The sequence below is a fragment of the Paralichthys olivaceus genome, chromosome 18, assembly GCF_024713975.1.
Source record: "Paralichthys olivaceus isolate ysfri-2021 chromosome 18, ASM2471397v2, whole genome shotgun sequence".
In the NCBI taxonomy this organism is placed as follows: domain Eukaryota; kingdom Metazoa; phylum Chordata; class Actinopteri; order Pleuronectiformes; family Paralichthyidae; genus Paralichthys; species Paralichthys olivaceus.
The window spans coordinates 18,298,417-18,311,092 of NC_091110.1; the positions used below are offsets into that span (position 1 = coordinate 18,298,417).

General features: G+C 41.4%; 3 protein-coding genes across 8 annotated transcripts; 2 read left to right on the top strand and 1 right to left on the bottom strand.

Annotated features, from left to right (window-relative positions):
- rassf6 (Ras association domain family member 6) lies at window positions 1–5,628 on the top strand. Of its 4 annotated transcripts, XM_020107306.2 has the most exons (13): window positions 44–158; window positions 741–825; window positions 1,148–1,215; window positions 2,742–2,820; window positions 2,952–3,030; window positions 3,117–3,277; window positions 3,759–3,853; window positions 3,939–4,141; window positions 4,241–4,342; window positions 4,456–4,507; window positions 4,674–4,792; window positions 4,917–5,014; window positions 5,283–5,628. In XM_020107306.2, the coding sequence occupies exons 4-13, from the start codon at window positions 2,762–2,764 to the stop codon at window positions 5,356–5,358; spliced, it is 1,044 nt and encodes a 347-aa protein (XP_019962865.2). In that variant the 5' UTR covers window positions 44–158; window positions 741–825; window positions 1,148–1,215; window positions 2,742–2,761; the 3' UTR covers window positions 5,359–5,628. The 4 variants fall into 4 exon arrangements, with proteins under 4 accessions (XP_019962864.2, XP_019962865.2, XP_069370091.1 ...); XM_069513990.1 differs by having other exon boundaries at window positions 55–158; window positions 741–2,509; XM_069513991.1 differs by having other exon boundaries at window positions 55–158; window positions 741–1,215.
- A 1,059-nt stretch (window positions 5,629–6,687) lies between these two features.
- On the top strand, window positions 6,688–9,070 carry LOC109642494 (hatching enzyme 1.2). Of its 3 annotated transcripts, XM_020107310.2 has the most exons (9): window positions 6,689–6,841; window positions 7,227–7,245; window positions 7,322–7,384; window positions 7,473–7,613; window positions 7,832–7,949; window positions 8,036–8,214; window positions 8,516–8,597; window positions 8,683–8,810; window positions 8,956–9,070. In XM_020107310.2, the coding sequence occupies exons 1-9, from the start codon at window positions 6,773–6,775 to the stop codon at window positions 8,961–8,963; spliced, it is 807 nt and encodes a 268-aa protein (XP_019962869.2). In that variant the 5' UTR covers window positions 6,689–6,772; the 3' UTR covers window positions 8,964–9,070. The 3 variants fall into 3 exon arrangements, with proteins under 3 accessions (XP_069370093.1, XP_019962869.2, XP_019962868.2); XM_069513992.1 differs by lacking the exon at window positions 8,956–9,070 and having other exon boundaries at window positions 6,688–6,841; window positions 8,683–8,830; XM_020107309.2 differs by lacking the exon at window positions 8,956–9,070 and having other exon boundaries at window positions 6,718–6,841; window positions 7,233–7,245; window positions 8,683–8,830.
- A 153-nt stretch (window positions 9,071–9,223) lies between these two features.
- Window positions 9,224–12,361, bottom strand: LOC138405438 (cystatin-C). The gene is made up of 5 exons (XM_069513994.1): window positions 12,204–12,361; window positions 11,829–11,970; window positions 10,065–10,216; window positions 9,874–9,975; window positions 9,224–9,476 (listed from the first exon to the last, which is right to left on the bottom strand). Exons 2-5 carry the CDS (start codon window positions 11,914–11,916, stop codon window positions 9,381–9,383), a joined length of 438 nt encoding a protein of 145 aa, XP_069370095.1. The 5' UTR covers window positions 11,917–11,970; window positions 12,204–12,361; the 3' UTR covers window positions 9,224–9,380.
- Between the last annotated feature and the right edge of the window lie 315 nt (window positions 12,362–12,676).

The window sequence follows — 12,676 nt, forward strand, 5'->3', positions numbered from 1 at the left end:
GTCCCAACGTGTCCTGCAATAATTAACCAGCTGCTGCAAGTTCACCTCCTCTCTCACACACACACACACACACACACACACTCAAACACACAAGGTCTCAGAACTAAAACATGGAGTAAACCAACTTTGTTCCTCAGAAGATTGAAAGACAGGGAGAGGTAGGAGCTTTTATTTCATTTGTGTTCCTTCAGTGTGAAAGTTGTGTTGCTGAACTGAAACTGGAAGCAGAACCAAAGAGGGCAGATTTAAACCAAAACAATTATTATTCATGGGTTCAAGAAAAACTAATTGTACCAAGAGACGTCTGATAGTTTTTCACTGTCGGATTACTTTTGTTTTATTAATACTTTGAAGTATTATTGTCAAATCCCGAGTTCATGCAACCAGTTCTAATAAACCACAGTTTATTTGTGGGCTTGAATAAAGTTTTTATAACTTTTCAACTATTGGTCTAAAATCTTTAGTATTGAAACTTACATAATCGGGTCAAATCTGTGCCTGTGAGTGACGTGGAGCACGTTTGACATGTCCTGGGACAGTAAGGACAGAGAAGAAGTAACGAGAGAGGGAGGGAAAGAGAGAGAGAGAGAGAGAGAGAGAGAGAATCTGGGTGTGTCATCGTGTACTTTGGCTTTTTTCCCGCTGGCTATGTTTGTTCGTCTCACATTGTGATTCTGATTGTGTGCGTGTATAAAAATGATCCCACAACGTTTTTGTTTTTCATCCCTCTTTTTAAAAAGAAAGCTGTTTTCTGGTTGAACCTTGGGGACATTACTGAAGTCGTATTCGTCACTGTCGCCTGGGAGGCAGATTTAATTCATCAACGTACGTGCGACTCATTGAATGAAGACGATGATTGAAAATCCTTCTAGACAAGATGTTGTGTTTTCAGTTTTCAGATTTCTTTTGAACCAGTCAGATGTTATGTCTTGTTTCCTCCGGTCTTCAAGTTTAGAGCATAAACTGTAAATAAAGATGGACACCCTGTATAGTTTATGCCCTGAACTGCAGCCAGCCACTAGGGGGCGATCAAGACACTTTGGCTTCACTTTCATTATCTATATTTAAAATCTATTTGGAGCAGTTGGTTTATCAAGAGTTCTCCTTTTTCTCCTGTGATTTATAAATCACGTCGACTCTCTCGCAGGTCTGATGAATTCGCTTCACGGTTGGTGAAACCTACATGTTGAGGCCTGACCGTCACAGCGGAGTCAGGTTCGACACAAAAGAGGAAAACGTGCACCCAAAAAAAAAAAAAAAAAAAAAACTGAATCTGTATATTTGTTCTGCAACAACCAGACTTTTCACACTTTCATTAAACTCTGTTGCAAAACAGTAACAGAACATCTGCACTCCAGCGATGTCGAGTCTGTTCAGGCTCACACATGAAAACTGTGAGTCACTGTGAACATCAACCGGAAGTTAGAAGCAGTAGTTCAGTCAGAAGCTCGGTGATGTAGAATAGAAGAAGAAGAAGAAGAAGCAGATTAAAGTGTTTCCTCAACAGATTATTATTTTAATACTTTGAGGTTGTTAACTGCAACACTAGTCCCGCCTTTCATTTTCGGCTGAGGAGGAAATAGAAATGATCAAAATAATGATGCTGTTCCTTTTACATTTCACTTGTTCCTCTTTTTTCTTCACATGTTCATTTATTGATCTTGTTAAATCAAAGATCTTTATTTTTCATCATTATTTTTTATCCACCCTCATCAGATGGTACATTTAAATATATTCATTTGCATTTTTTTAATGCAATTCTGTATTTTACACGATATTATTAACATTTATTTATAAAATGCATTCTACACGCGCATCAGTAACACAGTCATTTTAAATATGAAATAGAGATCAGTGCAGGTTTTGACAGATGATGTGGAATTCCCTTTGTTTTTCTCACAAACTGTGCATGTAGAATTCTGCGTTGCACCTTTAAATGTTTCTGAACGGTGGATCAGAGCAGGGAGTGGTGGGGCTGCAGGGGGGACAGCCGCTGAATACCTGAGATATTTCCTATACCAGCAAACAGGCTGAGACAAAGATGGAAAGAATGAGACAGAGACACGAGCAGAGGACAGACTGCTCTACTTTCAGGTCGGCTCTTTCGTTCACAAAAAAAAAAAAAAATGGAAGAAAGAGGAAAAAGAAAGAAAGAAAAGGGAGAGTAGCCACGTGGAAATTCCTACAATCTGTCTGTCTGTCTTTCTTTTTTTTTTTTTTTTTTACGAGCTTCAGTGTCTCTGACTGAAGAACAAACAAATGGTTGGGTCCACACTGTCATCACTGGTTACTGGGTGGAGTACTGTTATTAAATCTCTGGGAGGCGAGCACAAAAAAGAAAGAGTGAGAGCGAGAGAGAGAGAGAGAGGGATAAATATAACACACAAAACTTCAGAGAGAGAGAGAGAAAGAGAGAGAGACTGGAAAGAAGATATTTAAAGGGCAGACGGAAGAAAGAGGCTCAGACAAAGAGACAGAGTCAGGAGGGAGAGCTGCCATGTGACAGAAGGTAAGACTGTTGAAGATGAGGTGTAGTTTGATGTCAGTGTCGTTCCTTGATGCAGTTTGACAGAAGTGGCAACAACAACAACAACAACAACAACAACAACAACAACACATACAGACACAATTCAACCAGTGCACGACACTTGTGATTGTTTCCTTCCTGGCTCCAAGAACAAGATGAGCCTCGTCTACCGGACTCATCTGAAGATCAGATATTGTTGTTGTCCTCTCTGCAGAGTAGTCGACACAGCTGGAGATGAATAAAGCCGCTCTGCTCCCAGTGGTCCAGGCAGGAGACGGACGGACGCTGTCCAGGTGGGTCCCCTCATATTTATAAATGAAAATCTGTGATAATAGTTCAATCTGATCGTTTCACAAATGAGCTGTGGATCATGTTGTGTTATTTTGTGTTATTTTACTATCCGGTGCTTGTGTGTTGACTTCAGAGGAGAGTTTCTCTCCCTGCTGAGAACCTACAACTGTTTCCTGAAGGACCACACTCAGCTGCACCTCAGTTACTCTCAGGTTGGGTTCTGATATTCCAAATACTGTCCACGCGTCATAGCGTTGCATGATGCACACGGGTGTGTATTTATTGGTTTGTGTAACAGGGGGCTGATGGAGAGGTGGTGGTGGAGGGGTTCCTGAATATCTCCTGGGGGGTGCGCAGACCCATCAGGCTGAAGATACAGGACGACAAACAGATGCTTCCCTTCGTGCCTCTGATCTCACCCGACCCCATCAGTCCCGTCAGCCCGCTCGGAAACAAGAGGTCGGCTTTTTCACTCTCATCACTAATATGGCTCCTGAACATGTTTGGCTCTTGACTGACAGTCGGTGAATCTTGAATTTGTGAGACACCAGGACGGTTCTTCACTTATAAATGTGACTCGGTTTGGTTCTTCTTGGATTCTGCACAAGTGACTGTCCTTCAGTCACACCCTGTTTCTGGAATCATTTCAGTATAAACAGTTAAACCCAAACTCAGTCCTCAACCGTACTTTTATACTTAACTTCACAGGTTTACTTTTATACTTATAAGTGGTTGCAATTTAATATTTGCTTTTGTGTTTCCCAAATTTAGCATTTTTTTAAAACAGTTTTTAAACTGAACAGGAGAGAGAATCCAGTTTTCTTGACTTCTCGTCCTTCATGTGCAAAAAACAAAAGAACTGAGCTTTTGGAGCAGATGTGCAGTTGCACACAAATTGATCATCGCCTTTGTTTCCATCGTGCCTGTTCTCTCTCTGCAGGGGTATGACACGCTGGGGAGAATATGTCGACCTGCACCAGATAGATGAGATGTCGGAGACGGGACAGGAAACAGTCGTCACCAGTCCTTTGCCAGGTTGCTTTTATCCTCCTCCTGTGATATATCGCCGTGATGTGATCTTCTCGCTTTTGTATGACGGTACATTTCTGACCCTCTGAAGGCCCCCCTGCTGTTTATGAGACCACCACCCTGCGTCCTGTGAGGCAGAAGAACCCAGAGCTGGAGGCCGAGTCCAACCTGTTCCGCTGCATGAGCGACGCCTCGCTGGTCAAGAGGAGGAGGGGCAGGGGGAAGTCGGCTGCACAGAGAGAAAAAGAGAGACAGCATCGCTTCTCCATCAACGGACACTTCTACAACTATAAGGTACGGGGCTCTTTCTTGTTGTCTCTCTTTCATCGTGAGATGAATCCTTCCCCCCTTTTCCAGATGTTCCACGTCTGCTCATTATTTTCTTTCCTCCAGACCTCCATCTTCACTCCATCCTTCGGCACACCAACTAAAGTTCGCATCTCCAGCGCGATGACCACAGACCAGGTCATCGAGCAGCTACTGAACAAGTTCAAGGTGAATTCATTCACTTTTAACTAAGTCACCGATCAACAAGGTGGATTCACGTCCTCGTTCCCAGCAGTGTCTTCGTTGTGTGTAACGTACGACACTGTGTCTTCGTCCCACAGATAGAGAACGACCCTCAGGAGTTTGCTCTGTACTGTGTCCACCAGAGCGGAGGTACAGTCTGTCCCTTACACCTGACTTACACAGGAAGTGGAAACAGAATCCTTCACCGACGTGTGTGTGTGTGTGTGTGTGTGTGTGTGTGTGTGTGTGTGTGTGTGTGTGTGTGTGTGTGTGTGTGTGTGTGTTGTGTGTGTGTGTGTGTGTGTGTTTTGTCCAGAGAAGAGGAAGCTCAGTAACAGAGACCAGCCCCTGTGGGAGCGCATACTACAGGGACCCTCCGATGACATCATGAAGATCTTTATGATGGATATGGACGAACAGGAAGTCAGCAACGATGTGAGTTCGATCCCGAGCTTTAATTTCAAATGCTTGGAATAATCGTTCACACCACGTCTCTGCTCCATAATCTTAACTTCACCCTGGTACAAATCAAATTGTTGTGTTTGTGTCTCTGCGTCAGGTCGCTCTGTATCTGAACCTGGAGCTTCCGATCCTGGAGCAGGTTCTTCTGGAGCTCAGAGAGGAGGAGAGCAAGGAGATACAGAGGGTCATCAACAAGTAAGAAGTTCAAACCCGTTTTCTATTCGCATGTGTTTTGTTAAATTGCTTTACGTTGAGCTCTGTCGACCACCGTACACGTACCCGTCTAACAGATGTGCAAATTCACAAGTGTTGGAGGAGAAAGTCATTGTAGTGGCATTTCAAGGCCAGATGATGGAGCCAACATCTTGCTGTTTGTCTCACAGTGTGTGTGTGTGTGTGTGTGTGTGTGTGTGTGTGTGTGTGTGTGTGTGTGTGTGCGCGTGTGTGTGTGTGTGTGTGTCAGGTTCCACAAGCAGCACAAACTCTTGTCCCATATGCTGGGCAGCAAGATGTCGCCTCATATTGAGACGAGCGTCTGACAACTGACGATCTGAATTCCGACAGAAGACCCTTCGCTCGACGTTTGACGAGAAGCCGAGAAGAACTTCGACCATGACGAGGTCAAAGTTTCATGTCTGGATGAGATTCTGAAGAATCACATGAAATGCTGATTTCATTGAAAGAAGAATACATGGTACATTTTTTTATTCACCGTATGATTTTATTTTTTAAAAGAAGAAGAATCTTTTGTAAATAATTGTAAATAAACTTTGTGATTTCATGAATAAATATAAGTTGTGGGACCAGCATGACCATTTCTGTTTTGTGTTCTTTTGTCTGAGCGTGCCGTTAACCAATTACAGTCAATTAATTAATTTACTTAAAAGTTTGAATTGATGAATAAAGTTATTATATCGATGACGACTCAAGTAAAATTTGATTTTTTTAAATCACGACCACTAAAATGGTTTCTTATCTTATAATTCACCCCCAAATATCGTCTCTGTGTGTGTTCATCTATTAAACGAGTGGAATAAAATGATCTTCCAAACCTTGAAGCTGTTAAAGGAGAAATAAAAGAGGAAAGAGACTCGTGAAGGGAGCAAAGTGGAATCAATAAAGCTCTCTCTGTGTTTCTGTGCGTGAAACAGGATCCTGAGTGGAAAACACAGTCGTCCTAATAGTTAAATAATGGTGGAGTGCAGAGTGAGTTGTTCAGACTGTGTAAAAACCGGTCAGCCACCACACGGCCTCAAGTTTCCCTGCACCCACTCTCATTTTCCTATAAAGTGATGAAGAGTAACACGTTGTTTTACAAGGACTGAGGTTTCCAAACAGGCAGAGGAGTTTCAACTGGTCCATTAAGCTCAACATCGTCAGGGCCTCACTACTGAAGACGGGCCCTCTTCTAAAATCTTCTTTTAGAAGCAGAATATATTTAGTTTTTATACTTTTGAGTCGTGTGTGGCTGCATTTTATTTGTCCTTTTCCATTTTTCTTGTATTTTATTCCATTTCATTTCTTTTTGTTTTGTGTTTTTATCGGTTATATCCTCATATTTGATATATTTATCTCGTGCACATTGAGTCTATATATGAAACATGTTGTATAATAATCTTGACTTGGATATTGTAGTTGTGTATTTTCCAGTTACAGACATTTGAAACCTTTGGGTGTCGACCAGTGGTTTATGTTGTTTACATGTGTGTTTTCACGAAGCTTTAGTTTGTAATTGTCGGTCAGATGTTGTTGGTGTTCAATTTTAAACCAGCTTTGTGAGCTGAGGTGTTTCCTCTTGAAGTTGATCCTTCCATTAAAACATTTGTCTAAGGTTAAACTTATTTTCTTTACAGTTAATCTGTTTATACGACAGAGGCTCCTCCCTCTTTGGTTGTATAAAATCAAGACGGAAACCTCGGTGGTCTCGGTTACAGGATCTCCAACGAGAGGAAGATGAGCCTGAATCTCTTCTCTCTCGTCTTGGCCGTGCTGCTGAAGCTTTCAGCACAAAACGACTCTCTGGTAAGACACATACATTTCAATATTAAGTCTTAGATAACAAACATCTCCGAAAAAAAGAAAGTGAATAACTAAATAAACGAGATAAAATTGTTTATAAGTGAGTAAAACAGAAATCTGTCCATTTAAACACATTCCACAATATTGTTTGAATCATTTCTTGGTCAGTGATTTCATTCAATGGACATTATCAGTGTACACTTTATATTTAAAGTATTTAGATCCTCATTAGCCGCTGCGTCCCCACAAGTTTTAAATAATACCTCAAAATCTGAATACACAAGATATAAGACCTGTTGTTTGGACTGATGATGAAACGTTCCACAATATCTTCGTATATTTTGTCCTCACATATCTTTAATGTTTTTAACATTTTGTGTCTCTGGAGGTGCAGCTTCAAGATGAAGGTAATCAACTGTTCTCATTTTAAATATTGAACATATCTAAATCAATGTGCCTTCAATAGATCTTATCTTATCTTAGGTGTGAAAACCAATGAATCTCATGGTTTGGACATAACTTCAAGAATTCTGGAGGCTAATAAAGGTACGTTTTGGTTTATTCTGTGAAACGTGTTGTCGTCCGTTGACATGGTGCTCGTATGAACCGGTCTGGATCTGTTTCACGTCTCCAGGCATCGACCTCGTGCTGGTGGAAGGTGACGTCGCTCTCTCCAGGAACAGAAATGCCATCAAGTGTTGGAGCGGAAACTGCAAATGGACAAAATCCTACAAGGGGCTGGTTGAAGTGCCGTTCACCATCAGCGATTATTTCTGTAAGAGAGAATTTCATAGTTTCGTCTGTGTGTTTGTGTACAAAATAACTCAACAACCCATGGACGGACTTCTGCCAAACTTGGTGGGAACGTCACTTGTATGTGTACATCTACATGATTACGTTTTGGAGCTTTATTTTATTTGAGAATACATACTTCGACCCGTCAACGTTTTTATTTTATTCTGTAAACTGACGTTAATCTTGTTTCCATTGCAGATGACAGTGAAAGGGCCTCGATTAGGAAAGCCATGGAAACGTTCCACCAGAAAACCTGTGTTCGCTTTGTTCCTCACCGCGGACAATCTGACCACCTGAGCATCGAGAGCGAAATGGGGTAAACGCAGAGTGGAAGTGGTTTAGTGTTGAAGTCGTCCGTCAGGGTCGGGGTCAAGTCACACTGTCTCTCACTGCGCTGCACAGATGCTGGTCCACCATTGGCAAAGACGGAGGCCGGCAGGTGGTTTCTCTGTCCGTGAACGGTTGTCTGGATCGTGGGATCATTCAGCACGAGCTCCTCCACGCACTGGGCTTCCACCATGAACACACACGGAGTGACAGGGACCAGTACGTCAGGATCAACTGGGGGAACATCCCAGCAGGTCGGGTCTAAGCTCAAGGAACTGGAACACTAGTATCCACTAATAAGAGATGATGGCAGTATTTTACAAACGTATATTTATATTAATACGATTATATGTATGTTTATAAAAGAGGAAATACATGCATGTGATAGAAACGAGGCAACATTTATCAACACATGACTTTCAATGATTTTGACCAAGGAAAAATTAGATGCATACGATACACATGCTTTTAATTAGGTAACTCCGAAGCTGATTCATGCATATTGTGTTTTATTGTTATATAGTTTATAATGTTGTATGTTGTATGTTTTAACAGTAAATGTATTCGACTTCCACAAAATGGACACCAACAACTTGAACACGCCATATGACTATTCTTCTGTGATGCACTATGGAAGGTAACACCCCTTTATGTCATTTACATTTACAGTTCTATGGCTGCCGTTAATCTGTGTTTTTATTTTATTTTTATTTTTTTTCCAGGACTGCTTTTGCAGAAACGTTTGGAGCAGAGACCATTACTCCCATCCCAGACTCCTCTGTGCCGATCGGACAGAGGGAGGATATGTCTGATATCGATATCCTCAGGATCAACAGATTTTACGGATGCAGTAAGTATAGAAATCATTAACGATAAAGTCACCGATGATGTATTATACATTATGATTTTTTAGATTCTTATATTTTAAACAAAAAAAGCCAATGGATGGATTTTTTTAAAGATTTGAACGTGATGATTCTTTTCTGTCTTTTCAGACATTTGAAAGAAAAAGAAGACGACAATATTGTATCTGCTGTTTTGATATGACTGATGTTGATTTAGTTAAATACAATTCCCACAATCTAAATATAAAGTAAATTGACATGAAAATTCACGGGGTGTGTGTCAAGCTTGTAAAAATGTGTTGTTTTAAATTATACTGAGCACACAAACAGAACATTAACAACACAAAATCTACCATGACAACAAACCACAAACCACAAATCTCTGCTTAGGGTGACAAAAACAAACATTTTCTCTGGATCACCTTTTCAAAACAAACTTTATTGAAAACCATCGTTAAAAATCCACCAGGCCACACACCCAGCTGTCAAACGTCCTGATACAAAAGAAACATCAACACAACATTGAGTGAAGAAGTCAAAGCTGTGGAGCTAAACTACCTTGTGAAAATGTGCGGTCAGTCGGAAAGTTCAGCTTTTTTGCACGTGTGGTCCTGCAGCTCATGTTTGTTGTTGCTCGGGTTGAAGGTCACAAAGAAGGAGCACTTCAGATGCTGCGGAGGAGGAAACGACAATAACTGTGATTAAGAAAATGGAAAAATCTCTGAACTCCAACATGCAATGCCATTTTATCACGAGACGGAAAATATAAAGATGGACGACACGTCTCCGCCACCTCCCTTCGTACAAATACGTAGCCACAGTATCCTGGATATGAGTGCCGCCAGCTGTCAATCATAACGATTCACTCTGGAAATTGACCACGTGCTCAAACATCGGTGTGATAGGAACTAGCTCAAAATGACAAAAACCACCAGGGGGCAGCAAGGATGATTTGGCCTCACTTTTAGAGAGCTGTCATGTCGTCCATCTTTGTATTCAGTCTTTCGAATCTTGAAAACAAATGATTACAGATTTTGGTTGAGTATAATAAACACAGAAGCAAAAAACCTTTTTCTTCAAACTGCAGCTCTTCAGGTCAGAATTTTCGGACTTGAAGCACTTGGTTTTTCCCAAGAGAGCCTCGATCTTGAAGTTGATCATGTTGGTCACCTGATGATACGACGAGAGGACAGAGGAGTTATGTGTTGTCATGTGCAGGGGACGTGAGTTCCTCTGTCTCTGAACGGGGAGGATCTAACCTGAGTCTCAGCAGCAATGACGGAGACCAGCTTGTACAGGCGTTGGCTTTTGGTTTTCGTGTTGAAGATCTTCACAGCCTCTTCAGTCGCACTCAGAACTTCCGCTGATTCTGGGCTCCTCTCGAACCAGCCGCCCAGGAGAGACACTTTTTCTACGAAGAAAACACACACACAGTAAACTGAAATTCAAGCGTAATAACAACAAATGTGCACAAATAACAGCACATCCATACACGTGCACATTCAGCTTTTAAGTGTTACGATGCTTTTCATGCTACTTCATCCAGTAAATGAGCTGTTTCTGTCCAGAACATCAGTCAGAGATTGGAAAATGAAAGAACTCCAAAGCTCCTGGATTATTTTAAACGCTTCCAAACCATCGTCCCCTCTTTGCCAAACCAAGCCTCCGTCTCCAGGCCAAGGAATAAAAAAAAAAAACTTTCTTGAGGAAAGAAAAGCAGCAGTTAGCGATAATCGTTCCAGCTCAACTCGAACTGATTTTTTGTTTTGTTTTCTGCAGATATATGTTTTAAAAAGTGCATTCAGTGGCTCCAGGAAGTGGAAAGCGAGTCAGTGCATGACTTTTTGTCGACATTGAAACTTCTCTACGCTAATTGGAATATAATGAAAAACCACAGAGCCTCAAACAGACATTCATGGTGCAGGGAAAATAAAGCCTGTACTGACTAATTTTTCATATGGTGCCACCAACAGTTATTATCCCTAAAACAAAACCATTGAGTTAAAGCTACAATTTGCTGCTGTACTCGTGGAACATTTTGTGCGATTATAAATCTGAATACCAATGAACGTTTCTCTGCTCTCAGTGAATTCACTAACCACCGGTGTGGGACACATTTCTTGAATGGGTACCGAATGGAACTATGTTTCCTTTCCAAACCAAACTCCACCAACTTTCTGTGACGCCCAGCATGAGCTCAACTCTCTGACTCACTGTGCCCAACCTTTAAGTCACTGCGTAAACACAAAGGAACAACTTATTTTTGCTGTTAAATCAGAGACACGCCCTGTCAGAGAGAAATCCAAATGTACTCACAAATGAATCCAAAAATAGATGTCCTTTTCCTTATTTGTTGTGTTTAGATCATTTGAGTTTCATTCACGGCTCCTCTGTAACGTTCTGTACAAACATGCTGTTCATCTGTTTGATTTCATTGTATCACAAGTGTCGAACTTGCAGAGTTGCACTTGTTTTGTTTTGCTGCTTTCTAGATGGTTAGTCATGATTCTCACACAGACGCTGATTCGCTGATGTCACTGTTGTATTGTTCATCCAAATCTATAAACAAATTCTTGCATTTGGTGCCATGATGCTTTTTCAAAGATTTACCCAAGTAATACATCTCTATGCATTCCTTGTAGAAGCCTTGCCTCACTCGACTCAGCTTGAATTTATCTAAACTATCTTTTTATCCACGTTGAGATATATTGAGAAAGGAGTTATTAACATAGTCATTATCATACACTGGTGGGAGATACTTTACAAGAAGAAAGTCTAGATGTGAGGTCGTGCTTTCCTGTTGTTAAACATTTGACTGTATCTTAGTGAGGAAACACATGAGACTCATCTGTGTAAATCCACAGTATTATAAGTGCATCTTTACTTAAATCTTTAAAGTAGTATTTAGTTATGAGCCAGTTTCTTGACTTTTAAAGAGTTTATCACTTTCTGAAGAACTACTGTCAGAAGTAGTTGTTCATGCAGTGACACTCACACATCTTCCTCTCCTCATCACGTCTTACTTGTTGTGATGACCTCCTCCACAGGCTGATCTCCCATGCAGAGCTGGAAAGTCGACAGACATATCAGCACCGACAGTGGGACAGACATCTTTGTACTTGGTGGCCTCGCTTGTGCTCCTCACACGTGGGAGATCTTTGGGATCTTGAGGAAAAGAGGTCAGATAAACATTAGACGGGATCTTAAAACGCTTCGCCAACCAACTCGCAGATGTTTCCACAACGAACTGATTGTGTCCGGGTCCAAAGTGAGAGCACAGAGAAAGAGTTCAACAACAAGAGCACAAGGAAAAACACAATCAGATGATGAGAAAAGGAAAAAAACAACATGCATAGAAAAGGCCACAGAGAAGGAAACAGTATTAAAAGCATGTATACCTTTCAGATATGGGACTCGACCTCGTGAATGCTGAAGCAGAAGCAGACTGAGAGAAATACTGTGAGCGAGGAAAGTAAAGAGTAAGAGGGGGAGGGACAGAGTTTCATTAGTGGACGTCATTCAATCTCTGGTATGTTTAACAAGCCAGTGAAGACTACACAACACCCAGTGACTGGCAGTGACATCACACAGGGATTTAACAGACATCAGCAGCTTTAGTGTGTCTGTGTCTGTGTGTGTGTGTGTGTGTGTGTGTGTGTGTGTGTCTGTGTGTGTGTGTGTGTGTGTGTGTGTGTGTGTGTGTGTGTGACTGGATAGGTGGACGTGTGCCTTTGTGTTCACACACTTGTGTTCCTGTGCTCTTTGTGGGTTTGCATTCATGCAGTCACATGGGTGGGTCTTCCTGTTAATTGTGACACGTGCATGACGGTGTGTGATTAAACAACAAAAAAAAAAAAACACGGTGTTCATC